This window comes from Ascidiella aspersa, chromosome 8 (assembly GCF_963924565.1).
Source record: "Ascidiella aspersa chromosome 8, kaAscAspe10.2, whole genome shotgun sequence".
Classification (NCBI taxonomy): Eukaryota; Metazoa; Chordata; class Ascidiacea; order Phlebobranchia; family Ascidiidae; genus Ascidiella; species Ascidiella aspersa.
Window position 1 is genome coordinate 16,435,690 of NC_139454.1, and position 24,958 is coordinate 16,460,647.

The 24,958-nt window shown below is 37.4% G+C and overlaps 2 protein-coding genes across 2 annotated transcripts; both read right to left on the minus strand.

Moving 5' to 3' along the window:
• Positions 1 to 1,008: 1,008 nt before the first annotated feature.
• Positions 1,009 to 4,299, minus strand: LOC146136342 (uncharacterized). The gene is made up of 4 exons (XM_083395973.1): positions 4,184 to 4,299; positions 3,877 to 4,010; positions 2,979 to 3,129; positions 1,009 to 1,208 (listed from the first exon to the last, which is right to left on the minus strand). Exons 1-4 carry the CDS (start codon positions 4,272 to 4,274, stop codon positions 1,009 to 1,011), a joined length of 576 nt encoding a protein of 191 aa, XP_083252099.1. The 5' UTR covers positions 4,275 to 4,299.
• A 9,562-nt stretch (positions 4,300 to 13,861) lies between these two features.
• On the minus strand, positions 13,862 to 24,583 carry LOC146136343 (monocarboxylate transporter 12-like). Its single transcript, XM_083396211.1, has 8 exons — positions 24,339 to 24,583; positions 24,008 to 24,151; positions 23,500 to 23,675; positions 23,031 to 23,246; positions 22,104 to 22,383; positions 20,819 to 20,946; positions 16,357 to 16,585; positions 13,862 to 15,007 (listed from the first exon to the last, which is right to left on the minus strand). Exons 1-8 carry the CDS (start codon positions 24,571 to 24,573, stop codon positions 14,850 to 14,852), a joined length of 1,566 nt encoding a protein of 521 aa, XP_083252337.1. The 5' UTR covers positions 24,574 to 24,583; the 3' UTR covers positions 13,862 to 14,849.
• Between the last annotated feature and the right edge of the window lie 375 nt (positions 24,584 to 24,958).

Genomic DNA, 24,958 nt, shown 5'->3' on the forward strand with positions numbered 1-24,958 from the left:
GTTGGTGTGAAATTCGGACAAAAAAGGGAATTAATGGAGTTAATTGGGGACTGGCCAAAATTCCCTACAAATTTACAAAACGGTTAGTCGTTAACAGCAGTGCAATAAGAAAGCTTTCCGTAAATTCTATTTCCTTTTTCCAAAACTGCAACACCAAAACTTGATTAACCGGAATTATGTGGATGTTTTGGAAAAAGGTATGATACCGTTGAAAAGTAGAAATACTTTGCCTGTAACCTATTGTAAACCTATCACAAATTTTATTGTAAGTTGGCCTAAATTTCAATTTGGAACTAAAGCGCCCTATACCGGTACTACACCTGACGCTTAAAGACAAACGTTAGACTTGCGGTTGCGCTTTCTCCTTCTATACTGCTAAACTTTTAGTTCATATTGCCTAATTCTTATTACTATTTTCTTTTTGAAATTCTACACGGCGACCAATGCTCTAGTCTTGTTGTTAATTAGTCAGTATTGATTGAGGATGGAATTTCTTGTAGCCTACAGTTGAGAAAAAGCTCACCCATGTTCGGTAAACAATTGTCGATTTTACAGCAAGCTATTATTATTATTTGTGAAATGTTATGTGCAATTACTACGTCTTGTTTAAACGGGACATGAAACTATAAAAATGTGTCAGGGTATTCGGGTTGCTACCCTAAAACTATAAAGCCTGCTGCGGGCCACATTTATATATACTTTTTTTCGTTCACGGGTAACCAGTTGCATACCCTTGCGTATAGGTCATTAGGCTATGCTACAAATGTTACCCTTTATCACTGGTAGTTACTTCAGGCTTGCTTTTAAATTTTTGAATGTGATATGTACACGAGTGCTATAACCCTTACATTTTACGAAAAAATATATAGGCCTACTCTATGAAATCACATTTAGGTATTAAGGTAAAACCTAAAATGATTTTTAATTATAGTTGCGAGTTATAGGGCCAATAGAATAAAAAAAACTTTTAGGAAAGTTAAATTATTCAATGCCTGTTCTTTGATCCGATTAATTCACTTCCGTGAATTTAGATTTTTTTTTTTGACACTTCGGCTGCAACTTTGCGTACAGTTTCCACCATCTTCCTGGGTTTGTAAGATAAAGGTTGTCGTCGATGTGAACAGGGTCGCTCGGTTCAAAGTCACCTCCCCATCGTAGTTTCGTTTTTACTTTTGCGATGAAGCAGTTTGCCCATTCATTGGTGTGCGCTGAAAATGATGCCGTTGGATTAGTCAATAGTATATCTAATTTTCAGGAAAGTCGACAGGAGTGCGATAATTCTTTAAAGCAGTGGTTCTCAACCCTTTGTTATCGCCACCTCCATTCCAGTTTTCGAAAACCTTAACAACCCCCTAATTTTAGCGTATTAGGCCACAAATAAACCATTACACTCATAAACGATTTGGTAAACTTGTAACATTTGCTTTGTAGGGATATTAATAATGGAAATTATTTATGTAATAATTTTAATTGCCTGGCTACAGTTTAGCTCCTTGGCTAAAAACTAATACCACAGCTGCATGGGCGCCCGCAAGGGGGGACACTTGCCCCCATCCCCCCCCCCTGGAATTTCAAAATTCGATTATTAGTATTATTTATAAGTGTAATATGTGTTACTTAAAAATATTGTACATTATCCATTGCCCCCAGTGGCGTTTCCAGGTGGGCGGGAGTTCTTACCATCGTTTTTGTAAGTGATATTATCGTTTTTTGTTCGTTTTTGTCATTTAAACAAACTGTTCGAAGCGGCGTGCTTTTTAGGTAATTGGGTCACGCGTTTTGATCTAATGCGAAACCAAAATCGAGCGCAAAACGCCGTTTTTCGTCTTTTGTTTGGTCGACCGTAAACGCTGGAAGTTTTTCTCTTTCGTTATTTGTTTAGGTTGACTATGCTTAGCAAGTGTGTATTCGACAATTGACAACGCTAAGTCAAACCTTCTTTCTTTTTTTCTCGCTAAAAAACGAGTTATACGCAGTGTTCCTCGCTGTTCGGTCTCTGCGCTAATATCCGATGTTGGTGTAACATCGGCATTTGTTTAACTGAAGCAGATTCTTAAATGGAGGTATAATGGTGACTGTCGTGCGCGTTTCAAAGTCTCCATTCTTAAGTAATGATGGTTAACGCAAAATTATGCTCTTTAAGCATACTCTAAGACCACGTACTAAGTGTGCAATGGACACAACTTATTTCCCCTCAACCGCAGCTTGTAATTTAGCTGACTTGGCACACAGCTCGGCGCAGATGTTGCGCTAATCGTGGCATAATAACACCCGGAAAAAACGATCTTCGTTTAGTATTGCAGGTGGTGAAAGACGTGCTTGTAATTTAGCGCTCGTTCCGTTCATGAAACTTGAAACCTGCGTTGCTGATAGTCGAATTATGTGTGATTCTACCACAATTAATTACACATATTTCACGGTCTTGGTGTTGTTTTTTTTGCCTGAAGTTAACGATTGTACACCGTGGTTTCGCAGCTGGCGCCTGACAGGATTGTCGACGTCGCACGTGGTCGCTTTTGCTGGACGTATTTGGCTGTTTCTGATTAGTTTTTGTATCACGTCTTGCAATCATCATTCTGTGACGTCAGACGAAAAACAGGGGAATTCCCTAAGTTGGAAATTCAGGACCCCCCCTTTTTGATTTCTTGTTACGCCCCTGATTGCACCCCCCCCTGGAAAATTTTCTGCGGGCGCCCCTGCACAGCTGGTAACCCTACATATCGTGATTATATAGTAGAATAATTTGATCTACTCAAAGGAATTGGTGAAGAACCGATTCTGCGAACTTTTTAACTATTAGAAAGCGGTTTGGCTGATACAACCCTTGTTATGAAGTTATTATCTGTTTAAGAAAGGGTCATTTAAATTCATATCATTTTAGTCTTTAGTCTAGTCTAGTAGGTATCTAAAGCATATTAATAAGACAATTCCTTACTTCAAATCGCTTTCGAATTATAACTGCGGTAAAGGATACTCACATCTCAAACAAACGGAGTTACATAATCCATTTTCAGTTAGAAGATTCATATCAATTGCATGACCCACGTAATGGTTTGAGTGATTTGCTTGTGGTACTATTGAACCGTTGATGGGAACCCCATAGGTTCGATACGAACTGGTTACTAATACCTAAATATAAGAAACGACAGCAGTTAGCCTATGGCACGAAATCAACGACAGCCTTTAAGGCTAAGGATGCTGGTGTCTTGGCAAACATTTACAAAAAAACAGTTGTGGCATTTCACAAACTTTCGAAAAAGGCAAATTAAGCGCTTGTATAAGGGTTAGTAATGCGATACCTCCAACTGTGGGCCGCAGAGCCATTTTAGGGGCCGCGAGTTTTCGTGATAGCCGCACAATCATTGCTCTTTATTTTAAAAGTTGGTGTGACATAGAATATTAAAATTGGCTCAGCTTGGAAAGGCCCACCTGTCTAATGTTGTCTTAAAAGCCTGTCGAACTATATTTTCTGCCAACTTAAACTATATGTAACTGAAACATATTTCGAGCTTCGCGCGTATATTCTTAGTTTTATAGTATGTTTTACATTATGGTATAGCAATGTTCTAGGCATGAAGGTGCCGTGTAATATTTCCCCTTAAAATCTAATATCCTGAATCCGCCACTGTTTTGTACTGATCTTACATAGTGAGCCTTCAATAGGTCTGAAAAGAGTACTTTGGGTCGCGACAAAAAAAGTTTGCCGACCACTGGTATGAACAAACGATTATAATTTAATTGCTTCTTTATGTGTAAATATCGGTAGGAGGCATATTTCTTTTCAGTGACAATAAGCAAGCTACTCAACCTACAAGATAAAAAAAATCTCTTTCACCTAACGAATTCAACAATCAGTATCTAAAATTACGTATGTACCTTCACGTTGCATTCCTGAGCGTACTTGCTTAAAAGAACCATAGACGGTATGAAGTATTCTTCTACTCGTACAACCATCCCTTGATATCCATATACAGCCTTGTTCTTGAATGCGTTCAGGGGACAAGGGGCGCCTTTACAGACATTAAACTAAAAAATAACTAGGATACGGTACGTCTTTTCGAACAGGAAATTGGAGCGCTTAGCCTACACTTTTGTTCGGCGAATGTTTATAGGCCTATACATAAGATATCCAGAGGTCATATTTATCTTACATATTCGATTTTTCTTAGTCCTTTTATCTCACCTTTTCTCTTTACAGTGATTTTACTTCTACAGCATGAACTCAATACCAAGATTATAACAAGAACAAATAAGTGTTTTAAATTCACTTTCATTTTAAAACATTTAAAATAACTTAAATATCCTGTTGAAAATTTAAACTTTTAAAGTAATTTCGCACAAATTTTATCTGTACCATGCTTTCACCATTTTAGACAATGTTAAATTCAATTTGCGCTTCGGTTTGTGTTGGCCATTATTGATGATGTACAATCGTATAGATATCTTTTGCTGTGAAACCCAGTTTAATCTAGCACAGTTTTGGGTCATCAGAAATGACTTTTCTTCTAACTTCTCTCATATCTTGTAAAAATAGAAGTACCCTACCTGTTGACCTCGCCTACCAAAATCGTAAGTTGTCATTATATTACAACATTGCTATCAGCTGAATCAATGAACGGCTTTTATTGTAACACGCTACGCTTTGCCCAATACAGAACTGTTGTAGCGTATTTATGGAATTCCAAAAAATAACATAGTGAAGCGAGACGCTTTCTGTGTTGCTTCGAGTTCGTGTTCAGCGAAAAAGGGCAGACGATTACACATTGCAATGCAGAGGAAAAGAACGAAAGGAAAAAGGCAATATGTCCGGTTCGGTGCAGTATTACTGTGTGCGTCGGTAAACATAGAGCGCCGCTACATAACCCCCCTCCAGAAACGGACAAATAACTCAATAACACTGCATAAAATAGGCGAATACAAAATCACGACGACGGAAAGCGAAAATAACTGCGAGCGCGCGTGCGTAAGAACTGTTCGTCCGAGGGTGGAGGTAACGACTCCGGTGGCTGACGAACGGACATCGGCTGCTGGGCATCTGAAGGCGGTGGCGGATCAGGTAGAGGTGATGGTTTTGTTGGCCGCCCTCTGCGTGGAGGTTGAGCCACGATCCAGATGTGCTGGCTTTAACCGGTCGATGCTCACCAGTTTGTGCCGGCCACCCATGTCGAGGGTAAACCCTTTGGCGCCTTTTTTGATAACCTTGTATGGACCATCGTATGGAGGGGTTAACGGGGGACGATGACCGTCTCTGCGAATAAAAACGTAGGCGCTGGAGTTCAACGATTCCGGGATGTTCACTCGAACAAAACCGTGGCGAGACATCGGTGTTGGAGTCAGTTGACGAACTGTGGATCTTACCAATGGTAAAACATCAGCAGGCGATGGCGTTGTTTGCCTGGTTCTTACCAAATCACCCGTAACGGCGATAGGCGAGCCATACACCAGCTCTGCTGAAGATGCTTGGAAATCTTCCTTCGGGGTAGTCCGGATACCAAGCAAAACCCATGGGAGCTCGTCTATCCATTCAGGACCTGTTAGTCGTGACATGAGAGCGGTTTTCATGTGGCGATGAAAGCGTTCCACCAATCCATTGGCTTGCGGATGAAATGAACACGTACGGTGTAGCCGGATGCCCAGTAGTTCGTTGAAAATAGTCCACAACTCCGACATGAACTGCAAACCTCGATCTGACGAGATGTCGGAGGGAACTCCGAATCGAGCAACCCAGTGGAAGGCGAAAGCTCGTGCACACGTGATGGTTGTCGCATCCGGCATGGGAACGGCTTCCGGCCATCGAGTAAAACGATCGACCATCGTTAACAGATACTTGTTCCCTTGTGAAGGTGGTAAGGGACCGACGATGTCGATATTGACATGAGCAAACCGAGCTTTGCAAAGCGGGTAATTAACCAAAGGTGCGCGGACGTGTTGGTGAACCTTGGCCTTTTGACAGTCCACGCATTGTTTAGCCCATAAACCAACTTGACGATGCAGGCCGTGCCATACAAACTTTGATGCGATTAGTTTGAGCGTAGCCCGAACCGAAGGATGCGAAAGTCCGTGAACTATGTCGAAAACGTTTCGTTGCCATGACTTCGGTACAATAGGGCGCGGAGATTTGGTGGATACGTCGCACAGGATCGTTGTTCCGGACTGGTTAAGTTGGATGTCTTCCAGTTTGAGACCAGAAATTGCGGTGCGGTAAGCTTGGACCTCCTGTTCAAGCTGTGCACGCGCGAGTGCGGTGTAGTCCATGTCGAGTAGTAACGTACTGATGGAACCGCGGGAGAGCGCGTCGGCGACATGGTTTCGCTTGCCTTCGATGTGACACAACATCTGTTGTAAACTCGGAGATTGCGGTTAAATGGCGCTGCTGTCGTGCAGACCACGGAGCTGAAACCTTAGAGAAAGCAAATGTAAGCGGCTTGTGGTCTGTGTAAGCTGTAAATACTCTACCCTCTAAAAAGTAACGAAAGTGGCGTATTGAGAGATGTAATGCCAGTAATTCCCTGTCAAATGCACTGTACCTTTGCTCAGGAGTTCGCAGTCGTTTGCTGAAAAATGCCAATGGCTGCCACGCACCATCGATGAACTGTTGAAGAACTGCGCCGATTGAATGCTGCGAAGCGTTGGTTGTCACTGCGGTGGGTGCCTCGGGTAAAGGGTGATGCAATAATGTTGCACTGGCAAGGGCGCTTTTAGCCTCCGTGAAAGCCAAACACAAACGGTCATTCCAGGTAAGTTTTGAGGGTTTTCCCGCGAGTGCGTCGTATATAGGCGACATAATACGTGCGGCTTCAGGAATAAAACGGAAATAAAAATTAATCATACCGGCAAATTCCTGGAGTCCTTTGATTGATGTGGGCCGCGGGAAATGTTGAATTGCTTCCACCTTGCTAGGGAGTGGCCTTGCGCCGTTCGTGTCTATCCGATGACCAAGAAAATCAAGTTGTTGTAAGCCAAATTGACACTTGCCTAAATTTATGACAAGGCCATAATTGGTAAGTTGTTTGAAAAGCTTCTTTAAATGATGTATATGTTCAGCAGGCGACTTGCTTGAAACTAAAATATCGTCTAAGTAAACAAATACAAAGTCCAATGGCTGACAGACAGTGTCCATTAGACGTTGAAACGCTTGCGCCGCATTCTTTAATCCAAAAGGCATTCGAAGAAATTCGAAAAGCCCAAACGGCGTGATGACTGCAGTTTTAGGTACGTCTTCTGGTGCTACAGGACCTTGGTGGTATCCTCGAACAAGGTCAATTTTTGAGAATATTCGACAACCTGCTAATCTCGCCGAAAAATCCTGAATGTGAGGAATGGCATAGCGATCAGGTCTTGTAGCTTCGTTTAGTCGACGAAAGTCTCCGCACGGTCTCCATCCACCTGAAGACTTTGGAACCATATGTAACGGCGATGCCCAAGGGCTAGACGAACGTCGAATTATGCCCATTTGAAGCATACTGTGAAACTCCTTTTTGGCGAGGGCGAGTTTCTCGGGAGGCAGTCGACGAGCGCGAGAGTGCACCGGTGGTCCATTTGTAGGAATGAAGTGTTGTACATCATGCTTAGGTAGTGCTTGCGAAAAGTGTGGCGTTGCAATCCCTGGAAACTCAGCCAAAATTCGTGTGTAGACTGATGTGCCCGAAGCGATTGCATTGAGGCGAGGCGCTAATTGCGGCGCCCTTCTGATTGGAGAGCTGCAGAACGTTTCAGCGTTGATTAGGCGTTGGCGCTTGAGATCGACGAGTAGTGCGTGGGCCCTCAGAAAATCGGCGCCAAGTAATGGCCGAGCAACATCAGCCAAAACAAACTTCCAATTAAATCTGCCTGAAGGAAAAGCCATTGATATCGAACGAGAACCGTACGTTCGAATTTTGGTGCCATTAGCAGCGACAAGAGTTTTGTCGGAAGGATTCGCGCGACGCTCAGGTCCTGTGGGAGGCAAAACGCTAATCTCTGCGCCCGTATCCACTAAAAAATTACGACCTGCTAAGCGATCCCAAACAAAGAAAAGGCTGCTAGTAGCTTGGCCGGCCATTGTAGCAGCTAAACATGGTCGGCTTGCCAGTTTACCTGGGAGAATGAACAGGGGGGGATACATCGATGAGCTTTGCCTTTAAATCGTCGATGATAAAAGCAAATTACACTTTGTTCGCGTAGTGGCTTCAGTCTTGATCGAGGGGTTTGACGTTGTAGTTTGCAAATTGAAAGTTGTGAGGTATTTTCTCGGGCTGCTAGAAATAAGGCATCAGCTTGCTGCGCTAAATCGCGGTTAGTTTCAAAATCTTGTCAGAAAATTTTAATGCGGGCCTTACTCGAACTATCATCGGTGTTAGTATGGCCCATTACCAGATTACCACAGAAACCCCATAGATATATCCCAGCTGGGAGACCGGAAAGGTAACATCGGCCCATGTTAGATTTTCTTTGATTTCCCATACATGGCATCCCACATATGGTTCAAGCGTGAAACTAGCCTGGCCAAATATATTCCTGCTTTACATCAATTTTAAAATAGCAAGCAATCAATATTTATTGTCACTAAATTTCCGCGCACAGAAGCACAATAACAGCACGTACAAAAATATCAAACGGTTATTCAAAAAAAAAAAGTTAAAAACAATTGAAGAAAACTGCTTTAAAGAATAACTTAGGAATGATTAAATATAAACACAAATAGAAAAAAAGAATTATAAACATTGCTGTAATAAAAAAAACATGGATAGAACTTTTGACATCACACGAGTTACAAACCGCAAAATACTTAACAATTAAATCATAAGTTATGGCCAATTCTTTCAGAGTTTTGACAGTTGATGGAATGCTTAACCAAGAGGTTCGTAAACAATAAATGGCTAAATGTAACTGTTGACAGTATACTCATAAGTAAACACATATTAATGCAATTTATGCCTGAGTTTTGGTTTTCATATCCACTTGTAATTGTTTCTTGGTGGTTACAAACACAATATTGAGTGTTGAGTGAGGATATGGAACATCTGTAATAACATAATTAGTGTTAATGTATGTGTATACATGTATATATATATATATATTAAAATTATGTGCTAGTAAAACGTTTGAACTAACTATGTTTACAAAAGCAACACACCAAACAAAGCCTTTTTCTTAATAAAAATAATTCTTAAAACATGTAATTATAATTTAAAATTTATGTTAGTCACTTTATTTTAGAAAAAATCCTTAACTTGGCAGTTTATTTTTGTTCTTTGATAGCATTCGTGTAATCTCTGCATCCCTGTGTGGATGTAGCCTGATTAACAAAATAGTGCTTGCAGGAATGCTTGTCTGTAGATGACTTTTTGAAGTGGTGCACTTAAAGTTCTAAACAAAAACAGTTAAATGGCCACAATTTATATAAAAATGATGTGCTTGTAGACTTAGTTGTACCCTCCAAATAATTACACAAAACACATATTTAACAATATAGCACTCGAGAAAGTATGGCAAGTGTACACACAATTTTTTTAATAGACCTAACCTGCACCCCAATTTGCCTATGATTCATAAGTGGGGTGAATTTTAATATTTTGTGCACTTGTGAGAACTCATCAAAACATGCCATACTTTCCAGAGTAGGTTATATTGAACCCAAAAATTCAATAAACACATTTAACACAATATATTATGTTTGTAGAGACAATCATTTAAATCAAAATATTTATATAATGATATAAAACAACAAAACTTGGAATAATCCTCACAGTAACAAAAAAATAAACCATACCTTTTTGTACCTTTCATTCCTTTTTCTGGCTTTCAATTATAAAGAGTATTCCACTTTCTGAAAATAAATACATGAAATATCTAAGGAATGTATATTTTTATACAGAAGTAAAATAATTGTTCTTGTGTAAACTGCTTTAATTATAACTTAAAACGAGGTCCTTGTAAGAATTATTTCTTCATTTTATAGGCATAGTAATAGTTTTTATGAACTTTCATTATGGATACTTAGTATTTTTCTGTTAAAAAATCTTTAAAATCAAGTGGATTAACTCATAATTTAGCTAAAACTCATAAGATGAAACAATATAGTTTTAAGTGGTATTGGGATATTTTCAAGTTAAACATTTTAACAGACAAATTTAACATTAAAAAAAAGAAAAACAACAGACATTTTGACTTACCATATGGGGATTTGGTTTGAGATGGACTTTACCTTTCTTCATCATTTTTTTTGTTCAAAGACAATGTAGCATCGAGCCTACAACCTTCCTTAGCTGCATAGCAAATTTCGTTGTCCACAAGCTACAACTGCACTTAGTTTCATAACATTTTCACGATACGCAAAAACTTAAAAACTTGCGCTGCTTCTTCAATGCATCCGTTTGGTAAAAGAAAACAGTTCACTTTTTGAAAAACGTCGAATAACCCGCAACAATGGTTGTCATTGTGACGTAACGTTTCCCGCCAACAATTTTAAATTTGTTAACGGTGATTTTAAAAAGTGTTGCTGGTAATTTTAAATTTTATAACGACGAATTTTTTTTTTTAAGATTATAAAACATTTAAATAAATAAAAATGTTACACCTGGTAGTGGCCAAGAGCTTACACATAAATGTTACGTTACGCTCGGTCGATTTTTATTTAAAAATCGATTTCCTGCCGGAGTCTCATTAAGAACAGTTTAGGTATCCAATATGTTTGGTATTATTAGTACAATGACATTTTCACACTTGATCCATAAAACACACATTGGTTATATCACATGTTTTCCAAAAAAACTAGTTTATCCTCTCCCTTTTGAGCTCATCGTAATTTGGTAAAACTTAGGAAGCTCAAAAAATGGAACCCGTGATGAACAAGTAATATTAGATATTCAATTTGTTTAAAGTCATTGATGTGGGCTTAAAAAACATGCAGGAAATACCATTGACCTATCTTCGATTTTTCCGCGGGTTATCATAGAGTATCATAGAAACAGTTTACAAAAACCTCAGCAATTTTTCCACTTACAATAAAAAACAACTTTTTTGTCGCTAAAAATCTTTCTACTTTGTTTAAAGTGAATTATTTGCGCTTAAAAACCATGCAAGAAATATCATGGGCTAATCTTCGATTTACCCGTGGGCTATCATAGAATATCATAGAAACAGCTCATAAAAATCTTAGCAATTTTTGAATTTACAACAAAAATCTAACGTTTATGTATCAAAACATGTACTACACAACATCTTACACTAAATTTCGTTAAGATAAGTTATCTTAATTTATCTAAGATAGGCCACTGCTAATTCGAACATGCCTAGTTTATCTAAGATAGGCCACTGCTAGTTCGAACATGCCTAGTAAGGCCCAGGGATAACTCCAAGGTAATTTCTGACTGGGGGCACTCAAGTGAAACAATGTGGATTTTTTTTATAATTGCATTGTGATATGCATTTTTTTACATTTTTCGTGCATACAATCTTCAACGTCGCGAATAAGCTTGTTACCAGCTTATAACAGACCTATTTTATTTATAGGCCTATTATATAATTCTCCAGTTTTAGTAAAATTCCTATTTTAACTGATATTATATAATTCTATGATAATATTAGCTATTTTTTTAAATACATTTTTTGGCATTCTACCACTTGCTCACTCTTACATAAACTGACAATGCCTGTTTTTATACGGCAAATATATCATTCTCTTAATTTTTTAAGATCTTTTTTTAATCACTAGTGAAAGTGAAATCTGAACGGTCCAGGACAGCGTAATACCAGTAAAAATATATTTTCTTTTCACGATGCCATTTCGGTCTACTTTAGTTATGTAGTTGCCAAACGCTAACTAACGCTAAATAACACTGACTAACGCTAACTAATTTTTTTGCGCGATGTCATTTTGCTTTTTGGTATGTTTAACCCTTTATTAAAATAATATTTTTTGCTCATAATCCCGTGCGCAAATTGCACTTTCCAAGATGACACAGTTTTGTAACTACGCTTTTTTGCACTTATACGTTATACTTTCTCGTGGTTTTCTCTTGTTAATTAATTTCCTGGCAATATAACCCCATAAACCATTGATAGGCCTATTCTGTCTATTATCAAATATGTAGAAACGAAAGTAGAATGTTGAGAGTAGGAATGCTAAACACACCGACCGTGCGACCATGGCGTCCAGCGGTCTTAGCGTGCACGCGCAGCCCGAGTTGTGTTAGATGTTGCGATATAGGCGAGTATTGTCACCTGGCTAAAACTAACTTATTTTTTAGGTTTACAATCAATACTTCAAAGGCTCGTATATGGACCCGTGGTCCGCCAGTTGAGTAAAAATGCAATAAACGAATGTTCGCTTTGCCAAAATGCTTTTTCGTCATCTCTTGAATATATTTATCCTAAGAATTCAGCTGCCTATTTACCAACGGTTCGATCGAGAACAGCAGGCTTTAAGAGGTCGCCTGTTTATTGACGCCACATAATGAGGTAACTTTGTGACATCATCCATGAACATTTGCATTGTGTCCCGTAAAACCATATTCTTATGTTTACTCCTGCTTTTAGTGAACTTAAAACCAATACAAAAAGCACGGCACGGTTACAAAGGGCATGCAAATTGCTTTATTTCGAGCAACTCCCTATGAAGGAAGCTTGACGCATTATGCACATTAAGAGTGAACTGTTTTGACTGCACAGCTTCGAATAAATCGCAAAACTATTCATTACATTTACCTTGTTTTAAAAGTTGGATCAATACAAAAAGCTCATAATATTATCGCGAAGCGCGAAAAGTGCGACATTTAAGTAGTTAAAGTGAGCAAACGACCTAGTTTGTGGGTGACATGGCCTTGCTCCCAACGCATAGATAAAAGTGATTTTTTAGGTCAAAGTAATAAATAGGCTAAAATTAGCAATATGCGACTATTTTTGTACGCTTAATGCGCCACTCCTAATTTAACTATGCTCTTAGTTATTGTTTAACCAAATCAAAGAACAGCAATGATTTGTTGTTTACGTTTGTGGCCATCATCTCTAAAACTTTTCATGCTTCACCTAAAAAAATCCTGAATCTGCTGTTTATTATGGCCCAATGAATTATATTTTCTGCTGATCAATAAATGACGTGTTTAGGCGCTGATATAAAGTCTTATTTTAGCTTTACGTCCAATTTTTTGCCTGAAGCGCGCCTTTGAACGAATTTTGTTTTTATGTCTGACCCGGCCTCCATGACACTTTATATGTCAATGCGACCCCTGTCAAAAATAACTGTCCACCCCTTCTCTTGATGTGATTTTGAGAACGATAAACTCTGTGTATACTGTATGGCAAATGAAAGCTGAAGCCATTGTTCGCTGTCGCATACAAAGTGTGTTGGGTTATATAACGTAAGTTAAATCAACAGTTATTTATAAAAATAGTTAATCATCTTCTGTTTAAGTGGTATGTTACGATATGAGCTGAAATAGGACAACATCCGATCCTTGGAAATTGTTGTGCTTTATTAATTAATAATATGAAAAAAAAACGCTATTTTATCTTACTTTCTGTCAACGAAAGAGGAGGTTCAAATATACACTGCATTGTAAGTATTACATAAGTCTTATATAAATTAACGAATTTAGGCCAAACTAATACTTGATGCCAAACTAATACTTGAAGACCTTTTATCAGGAAAGCAAAGTTAAAGTTTTTTTTGTTTAAGAAATTAGCGTTGTTAGGTTTTCGCTAAAGAATGTTATAGCCCACTTGAGGAAGATATTTGCATAGTCGGTTTCCATGTTATACAACTGATGACAAAGCTAAGCTCAAAGTTTATTAAATTATGCATTTATTTATAATTTCACACAGTAACAAAGAGTAGTTAAAATGTTCTACAATCGTGAGAATTTTACTTGTGGTATTTTAAACAGTCACTACGTGCAACAGCAATGATGGCTAGCAACAAATTTGTTGAAATAATAATTTAGTCCACAAAAATTGTCGCTGATAGCAAATGTACGAAATAATTAACGCATGTTTGGCATAGGCTACATTTATCTACACAATGTACTTTACAGGACAAAACCAAGGCTCCGGTCGCACATATAACTATAAGCATATCGACCATTGGCTGTGTCAGCACTGGTAGCCTATTTGGGCCGAATGTATTTATTTCAATTTTTAAATTTTTCGTCCGGCAAAATTTTATTAAAGTAACCGGTAGGCTACCAACGTTTTTTTTCCCTCTCATATTGAAGGTTGCCCGAATAGGTGGTCGAAACGTTGGCAATTTAAGAAAATTTGCCGTAAGAACCATTTTACATTTGAAACAATGCTTGGCAGCAATAGCATATTCATGTATTTATTTGTCACGCAAGACTGTAAAAAAAGTAATTTTGCCGCGTAATGGTTGCAGCCCTGATTAAGGCTTCATAATGGCCAAATATTGGCCAAACAGTTCAAAACAGGCTACATGTGAAACATTGTTTCCTATATTGTAAGGGAATATAGTAAAAGTGACGTTTTACAAAAACGCTTATTAATAGCAAGTGAAGATTAAATGGTAAACAGTAATACGTAAAAACTGCGGATTTTTTTCAGTTACTTTTTTATATTGCACGTTTTATTATTGAAAAAGTAAGTCGGTTTTATTTTTATTAAAACGTATGGACACAAACAAAGAAAAGAATAATTTTAGTCCACCCCCAAAAAAAACACTACACTATAATTAAATGTTGTTATGCATTTGCCAACAACATCGGTGTATAGCTTGTTTAAAAAGGCAACGCAGCGCAAAGCATTTTAGCAGACCACAGCACTAAACAGGATGTGACGAGGGATGTAGGCTAGTGGTGCTGGGGGCGTATATGGCGCCAGTCTCTTACTACAAAAATATGTATTTAACGACTAAGAAACTAGACTTGTGGGGAGTCCTTGGTGTCCTCTTCCTCCAACCTCATTCGCTTAATTGCTTGATGCCTCATTAGTAGAGTGAACATTGCTCCAAGAAAGGCAGCGCCTGCGCCCATGTAGAAGGCTGAAGCGAGGTTTCCTGTTGCGTCCACGCATTTACCTAACAAAAGAGCAGGTTTCCTTTGAAAATCTATTTTGACTGCAAAAGTTATTTCACAAACAAACGAAAAAGTAATATTTTAAAACGACTTAAATTCCGGTCAAGTCTTTTAAATCTAAGTCAAGTCCCACTCCAATTCATCAGTTGCGTAAGTCAAGTCCCCAATCAACTCATAATTGGAGAAAGTCAAGCCATTTTCAAACATTATACCGTTAAACTGAAACACGTCCAATTATAAGCAATATCTCAATTAAAAGATTTTATAAACGCAACATATACCAAGCAAATTGTTTGATGTGCAATAATTTGGATAAGTAGCTCAATATTATAAAAACTATACTTAATGAGACATTTCCTTTTAACTCCAGTCTTTTGTCCAGAAGACTTAAGTCAAGTAATTTTGCCCAGATGGCTAAGTCAAGTCATTTGAAAACAGTGACTGTATAAAGCATATAGCTGCCGTTATATACTGGCCTACGCTGATAGAATAAGTAGGCCATATGTTTTATGCAGAACGGCATAAATCATGAATAGAAATGTTAATTTGGCGCAATTTACTTCTAAACGCAATTCATACAACAAAGACCTATTTGTGTTACTTGCTTTAAGCTATTTTTACTGGGTACCGCATCGGACATTGGATTTCGCACTTCCTTCCTCAGCTAAACAAAATAACCGTTATCAATCAAAATCAAGTAGAGTAACGTGACCGCATCGAGTCGTACGATCGACTAGAAGTAGATCAGCAGCTGGTTGCTGTTCGCCTTAAATATCGAATAGGTAAGATATAAGTAGTCGCGTCGGGTGAAAAACTATTCGAGTTTGATTTGCCTTGCTTGTTTTTGCTTTAGTTAAAAAACTTCAAGAACATTACATTTGGCAGTCACGACTGGGCCGAGAATTTTCTGAGGACCACGAATCATGAAATGTTTAAAAATCACTGGCTTAAACTAAGTCGTCTCACAAATTGTTTTGCCGAAAAGTGAACTGTCACAAAAGTACAAATTCTTCTGGTTTTGTTCTTTCTGCATGGTCGCTAAAAAGTGAAAATATACTTAGGTATAGCAGGCGCTATTTAACTGCTTAGTAAGTAGTCTAACATGCAATATATGTACATTTTGTTCAGCACAATAACATATTGAAATCATGTAAACAACAATTATTCAACATTTAGTAATGCGTCGACAACCCGATAAACTCCTATTATTTTAGTTTGTTTACGCCACTTGTCGAAAATTGCAGTGACGCTATGAGCGGCAACGCGATATATACACCTCTGCGCGACAGTTTTGCTTCGCACTTGCCAATTTAAAATAAAACACGGAACACACTACAATAAAAATTCGCACCTGTCAGCACAGTAGCTAACATGCCGAGCGAGTGGATGATGATGTTTGCGTAACCGAACACTGCCGCGTACAGGTTGATGCCGAACAGGTCGACGGCAAATACGGAAAACAGGCCGTCCATCCCTCCGCCGGACGCTCCAAGTGCTGCACACCCGACCAGCAGACTCGCGTAGCTTTTCAGATACGGAAGAACCAAGAAAATGGCGGCAACGCACAGCATGACGACGCTCTGGAATGAAAAATTTCCCGATTGCTGTAAAATGTCCTACAACAAAATACCCCTCGTTTAACGAGTGATGACTTATTAGGCGAATTCACAAATAGTTGTCCGCTTTCCAGTTTGTTAATTAAACATATAGATGTTTTATTGTGTAGACTGTTAGCAACTCATCGCCGAAAAGGGCGTCACGTGATAAAACCTCACAATCCTGCAGTTTTTTATTGGAGTATAAGTTCACGCGATCAACTATGTTCTTAATTGCAACATTACTGACCCAGTCAGTAATGTTGAAGCGGACCTTACTGGAACTATCTTTGGTGTTGTGGCCCACTACCAGATTACCATAGAAACCAGGGATGCGGAGTCGGACTCGAGTAAGACCGCACGTAAAACTACCCCCGAGTCCGACGTGCGCATGCGCAGTACCAACTGAGTTTGCCGCCAAATGTAAATTGCAAAGGCTGAGTAGCATAAGGAGGATATTTTGCTTTATTTAGTTACGTAAACAGGTGAAATACAGGCTGTTGAGTGGCAACCGGACTAGGGACTCGACGAAACCATACATTTGGTAGGAGTCGGACTCTGGTTGTTTTTAACCGACTTCTCAGCCCTGATAAAAACCTCATAAATATATACCAGCTGGGAGACCGGAAAGGTAAACATCAGCCCATGTTAGATTTTCGCTGATTTTCCATACGTGGCATCCCATATAAGGGTCAAACGTGAAATTACACTGACCAAAGTTATCCCTGCGTAGACTGCGTTACACCAATTTAAAAATAGCAAGCAACAACATTTATTGACATCGACGAGCGCAGGTGCACAAAGCACGTACCAAATATTTAAACTGTCAATTAAAGAAAAAAAAAGAAAATGGCTTAAAAAACATAACTTTTAAAAATATAGCAATATTTAAATACAACACAACTAGAAATTAAATTTTGAAAAACACTGTTGTAATAATAAAGAAAAAAACATATGGAAAGAACTATTTTATAAAGCACATCACATGAGCTGCAAAATAATGAACAATTAGCTCAAAATAAAAAAGTATGGTCATTATTTTCACAGAAAATAAAGTTGATGAAAATGCCTAACCAAGAGGTTCGTAAAACAATTAATGGCTGAATGTAACTGTTGACAGTACTCATCAGTGAACAGTGAACGCATAATAATGCAGTATATGCCTCAGTTTTGATTTTTTTTCCACTTGTGATTGTTTCTTGGTAGTTACAAACATAGTTACGAGTGTTGAGTGTGGATATGTAACAGCTGTAATAATATAATTTGTGTTAGTACATAGCAGGGGTGCTCAAATGATTTTTGCCATGATCCATCACAGCCAAACCTGACAACATGATAATCCACCAAATACGAATAGTAAACATATTGGACACGCTTTAATTTTTTATTTATGTAAACGCGATAACTTTAATAGTTAATCTTGTTTAGTGTTTGTTAATCTCTCTAAGTCAGGGCGCACGTGGCGAGCGAAGCGAGTGCGATTTTTTTAGGTATACCGGCATTTCTTTTACATTTCTTGCAAGCTTTTATTACATTGCCGAAAATACAAAATGTTCAAAACATTTATGTCCAATATTTTTGAATAAGTTTTCCATTAACGGTAATGAAGCGCTGATCTAGTTCAAAATACCGTATCAAAACGTCAACAAGCCGGACGTAGAAAGATGATTCGCGCGAAGCGGGAAAATTTTTCGCACTTACGTAGTTAAAATAGTGAAAAAGTATTTGAAATGGACTGGTATCCAGTTTGTCAAAGAGGCGTCGGGCCGAATGAATTACATAGGCGGGGTGCACCCGGCCCGCGGGTCGTAGGTTGCCAACCCCTGTTTTAGACTTAGCATCGAGTTGGGGGTTTCTGTCGCTGACTGATATCCTCAAACGCTTACAAAGATTAGCATTTGGAAGCCTCGTTCTATGCTTGATTTTTTACAAAATTCATTAGCACTGACAATTGGTATTCACATAAAAACACTGTAGAAAGTTTGTTTTTTAAGACTACATTAGAAGGTCCGCACAAAACGCTGAAAAGATCCGGAACCGGATCGCGATCCGCCATTTAAACATGACCGGTATATAAAATAAATTTTTATGTTAGTCACTTTATTTAAAAAAAAATCCGTAACTTGTCAATTGTTCTTTATTCTTTGATACCATTTGTGTAATACTTGCATCCCCTTTGTGAAGGAAGTATGTTGTTTAGCAAAATGGTTGTTGTAAAAATGCTTGTCTGTAAATGAGTTTTTGTTAAAGTGGTGCACGTCAAGTTCTAAACTAAACAAAAACAATTTAAACTGCTGCAATTTATACATAAATGATGTGCTTGTACCTTCCAAATAATCACCCAGACATACGTATTTAACCATATGTCACTGAAGTATGGCAAGTCGACACACAATTTTTATTAACAGACTCAAGCTGCCTGTACAATTCACAAATGGGGTGCACTTTTGATGCAGTCGGTCAACACTAATATTCCGGCTGTGAAGTTGCAAAACGTGCCATACTTTCCAGACTTGGCTATATATTTTTGTAGAGTTATAAACTTATGGTAGTATTTGGCGAATAAACACAATGTAATATGTGTGGAGGGACAAGCACTTTAATCCAGAAATCTATCTCATAATATCAAAAACAAGACTTGAAATAATAACAAAAATATAAAACATAATTTTAAGTACCTTTCATACTTTTTGTAATTCTTTCTGAGGTGGTTTTCGCTTTCCATTATTAAGAGTAGGCTATGATTGTTTCTTAAAATACACAAACAGTCACAATCTATATATGAAACACCTTTTGAACGTATATTTTTATACTTAGTAATTTTCTTTTGAAAATAAGCTTTAAAAACTGAAACCTAAAATCAAGCGTATCAACTCATAATAGCTCCAACTAAGACTTGACATCCGTTTTAATATATAATATGATGCAATGCAAATAAAGTGCTTTTGGGGTATTTTTCTAGTTTAACGATGTACAACACATTAACATACAAATTTATCGTGAAAATCAAAAGGCATGTTGACTTACCATAGGTGGATATGGTTTGAGGTGTACTTTACATTTCTTCACCTTGCTAATCTTTTCAAAGGAATTTTAGCAGCGACTCACAACTTCACTTAATTACATAGTAAATTTCGTTGTGCTACAACTGCACTTAGTTTCATAACAATTTTCTGATTAGAAAAAAACTTAGATCCTTGCGCTAATTTTTCAGTGCATCCGTTTTTTAAAAGATAACAGTTCATTTTTTTTGAAATAGGTCGAACAACGCCGTTTGTGATTGTGACGTAACATTTCGCGCCAAGTTTTTCTTAAGTTGAAAGTGTTTGCGGTATTTTTAAAATTTGTGTATTTCAAATGACTTAACTAAAGTTTTTGTATTTTTTAGGATTATAATTTATAAACCATTCAAATAAATAACAATGGTAGTGGTCAAGACGAATTAGTTCCGCTACGCTCGGTCGATTTTCATTTGAAAATCAATGCCCTTACTGGAGTCTCAGTCAATTTAAGTGTCCAACATGTTATGTATTATTAGTACATAAACATTATCATGCTTGGTCCAGAAAACACATTGGTAAAACCACAAGTTTTCGACACCACTATAGTTTATTATCACCCGTTTGAGCTTATCTTTATTGTAAAACTAGATTTTTCGAACTTAAAGCTCAAAAATGAAAATGCATGTTGCACAATTAATATAAAGTATTGAATTTTGTTTAAAAATGGATTGATATGAGCAATGATACTACATATCAGGTTATATAGTATCATTGATATGAGCTTGAAAAACATGCAGGACATGTCATTGGCCTATATTGGAGTTACACGTGGGTTATCATTTAAACAGTTTACAAAAACCTTAGCAATTTTTGTACTTACAACAAAAACACCTACTTATGTCGCAAAATCTTTCTATTTTGTTTGAAAGGGTTGATATGAGAATAAAAACAACGCAGACAATATAATTTGCCTATCTTCAATTTACCTGTGGGTTATCACATAGAGACATAGCATACCATAGAAACAGTTGAAAACCGTATTTTGCATTTACAACAAAACTAATATTTATGTGCCAAAACATCTTCTTGTCTACTGTTAATTCTAACATAAACCAAGATGATAAATGTGGCCAAGGTATAACAAGATAATTTCTGACTGGGGAGAAATCGCAAAAAACTTTTTTTAATAATACTTTTAAAGTATTCAGGTACTTACAGCCACTAGGAATCGTTGTGATTTTGACACTCTATCCATCGTAACTCCGTACACCATTCTGGATAGCAGCTCTCCAGCCATTAAAGCCGATACCAACGAGGAAGCTTCCAAGTCGGTGAGACCCATAACTATAATTATTATTAAAAGTAATGAGAAATCAAATAGGTTTTGCTATGCGAATCCTATACTCTAAAGTTGTTAGCATGTGGGGCATTGGCGAGTGAGTCAAGTTACTAATAATAGATATCGATGGCAGCATACGTCCAAAAATGGTAGGTTTAAAAAAATAAGGTGAAAAAATCAAACAAATTAAAACAGAATTAAATTTAGTTCTGTTGATTCATGAGGAGAACTGTGTCAGGAACTTCCCCTAAAAACAAAGATAAAAGTATACTGTTTTGCGCGATTCTCCAACATCGTTTTTGTGTGGCAATACAGATTTGGGTTAATGGCTATTTCAACGCGAATATGTCGCCAACGTAATCACACGCAATTAAACCTTTGCCGCAATTAAACTGATGTTTTCAGACTAGATTTATTCGCTTTTACGCATGTCTTTAACCTGGAATATCAGATCTAGCCGAGTTTCTTGCTTTGGGACATTTTGTTATGAAATAATTTTGTGACATTAAGCCTTAAAACTTTTCATGATCAACAGTTTTATTTTGTATGGAACCGATTTCAGCTCTACAAGGCACAATTTTAGCCGATTGTCCTGTTCGAATGGTTACTTTACCTTAAGATAAATATTTAAGACATCTGACGTCACATAGCGACGTTGTGCATTGTATCATCAAGGTATAAAATGTTTTGCGATTGTGGGCTTTACCGTCTACATCTGGTCACTCTTAAATGCCATAGCCAAATTTAAAAATTGATGTCATACTGGACCATTTTCATGATGAATGGTAAAAAACCATCAGTTGCAATTGGTATTAGGTTTTTTCAAGTCTTTATCATAACAATTCAAGTTCCATTCACATTAAATGCTAAACTACCAAAATTGTTAAAACGTTAAACTACTAAATTTACTCGTACGATCCTGACCGAATCTTTGATTAGCAAACAAAAATAACGGGACATATAGCAAAAAACTGTATTAAAAGCAGAAATTTAGATAACTTACGACATTTTACTAAATAATATTTGATGAAAACACTTGGAAAAAGTCTTTATACCCATAATAAAGTCGTCATCCCCTGCAAGTAAGTCAACAAATGAAAAATCAATGGCGAGTAAAAGACAAAGGGCTTGTCCTGTGCGCTTATCGACTAAGCAATCATACCCTTTGAGCCGTATGGAACGAGGTAGCTCAACGTTGAGAAGTAGGCCATCGCGAACAAAACCCAGGCAAACGTGTAACTGTAGAAGCTGGACATAACGTAAACGTTCAGGTTCAGATCCACGCATAGCTTGATGATACGCTGGGTTCTGGACAAGTTCGCCAGAGCCTTTTGTTGTTGTTGCTTCTGATAGCGTAATACATCATCGCCCACGGCGCGGTCTTTGTCCGGTGTGGCGCAACGTTCGGGCGACATGCTGCAGCATAAAACAACTGTGTTTGCCTTTTAACCTTTGTTGACAAAGTCTGCCTTAATGTCAATGCGCGGGCGAAATTTCGACTGTTTGATTAAAGGTTTGATGAAAGACTTAATAGTCGAAGCGTATAAAGAACGTGTTAAGCCCTGCAGTAGTTTGCCTTCTGTAGGACAAATATACACTTTAGTATCACGGCATTGCTTCGAACTGACATTTTTTTGCCGTAAACATAAATTGAACGTTTGCTAGCAAATGTTTGTTGTATTTCTAATAGTTACCATAGTTTTTTCGTAACTTATATTAAGTACCCTATTTTTCGCGCTTAAAGCTGGGAAATGGCACCAGAGGCAATCAGGTTAAATACGACGTGTAATGTTATAACAAACATTTATTAACTGAACTATATATACTCATTTGTATTACAACACCTGAAGAAAGTTATCTGAGGTCTTTCTTTGGAAATCAAAATTATATGTGTTGCATAAATAGGATGACAATACGTACAAAACATTAAGTGGTAAGTAAATAAAGATATTCAACAAGCAGTATTAATACCTGTGTTGAATTTTGAGTACAATTAAACGCATCAAGCGAAGTTCAACCAATAAGCCAGGATTTCCAAGAAAGAAATACCGGTCATAATTGTATTGAAATTCACTATATTCCCTAGTACCTGTAAGGGCTTTGAAGGAGTCTCAGGTTCATAGAAATCATACCACTCTTTGTTTCGCTCCTCCATTTCGGACTCCACGTTGTTGTTTCGATCTTGGACTCGTTTCTTTGCTTCCTCGTAAGCTTCCAGCAACTCCGGGGAGAAGTCCTCTTTCAGCACTAGGGGTCGCATCAGAGAACCTACCACCCCGATGTTGAGGAAGAAACCAGCGATTATCTAAAAACAAAAAATCCTAAAGTCAGAAAATGATCGATTTTTGTTTTCGAAAAAAAAATGTAAGAGTTGTTCTGCTCTATTTATTGCATTCTACTTCAATGTCCAAATAAAAATCACAATTTTGCTATTTCATTTCTATATAATAAGTTCTGCTGGTAGTATACTATACAAATAAATACCAGAATAACTTATTTTTAGTATGCTATGTCTGGTAGGAACAGCATATTTATTAACTTTTATAAAAAAAACTCACCTGAAATGCGCCTCGCCAACTAAAAGTGTCTATCAAGGTTTGATAAATGGGACAGTAGAAAAACGCCCCTAGTGTGATACCGACGCACATCAGCTGTGTGGCGGAGTTTAATCGTCTGTCGAAGTACCTTGTTACGATCGTAAAACAGCTGACCGAAACCTGGCCCATACAAATGCCTAAAGAAACATGTTAAAGACATTACACACTATTATAGTATCTTTATAAAACGTTTATGAACTGTAAACAAAATTTAATTACAATTGTTTCGTGATTACAATTCAAGAGTAAAGGAAAAACAAAGGACACAAAAAGAAATACGGTTTCTTAGCAAAACAAATGACTGCGAGGAAGTAAGCACTTTATTTTCCTTATCGGCCTTTTAGACCTATTTTATCAACGTAAAGGCGAAAGTAGAACTACAACACATTTCAAGCAAACTGTAATTAAAATAAATAAGTTAGGCATTTTTGCTGATTTTTACTTCATAATAATAATTGCGTCTTGCTACCTGGTAAAAGACTTGTGAATAGCTGTGCTTGTCGCAACTCAGAAGCAAAGGAACCGATAAAAATCGAAAAGCCGGCAATGAAACCAGAAACCATCGTCAGTGTGCGAAAACCAAAACGGTCAATCAGAACGTGAGCAAAGGTACCTAAAAGTCGAATTATTTAGGAAAAATACGTTTTTTTAAACATTAAATCAAGATATCTAGAACCGGTTACTTTGCTAAAGTAAGGGTATCGGGAATATTTTAGAACGCAAAAAGGCGTGCGTCAACTTAAAGGTTCTAATTCGGTCACGTCACAGAGTAAAAAACATTAATATTTCAAATAACTTACACGAAACTCCGTAGCCGATTTGAAATAATCCATTGAGCCATGCCACGTCGGCGAAATCTGTGTCGTATTGCCGTTTTAGTGGAATGTAGAATACAGAATAGCACCTCGAAACAGCTGACCAGTTGGACATCCCAACCATTGAGGCCATGACGATAACCCAGCCCCAACCTCCATCAGGTGATCTTTTGATCTGGTCGATTTTGCTTTTTCGCCGGTTAGTAACTTTGTAGGCCATTTTTATGTATTAATCTAAAACATATTGTGAAATAGGTAAGTAGATCTATGTGTTCGTCGCTAGTTTATGTAAGGACAACAGCTTTTAGAAGACATTACTGCATTTATCTGGCTTGTACGACTTATATCAAGAACGCATTACAATAATATCTTTATAAACAAGTTTAAATCGCAACTTATAAACAACTAATGAACACGTAGAAATATATAATAAATCACAAAAAAATGTTCTTTACATAACAAAACATAAACTTTACAAGCGTGCTACTTTAAAATAAATGATATTTACTTGCAATAACCTTATTCGTACCATTTTAAATTAGAAATTAAAACATATATAAGAAGGGTTAATGAACAACTATTTCCCATTCGGACATTCGTTGCTA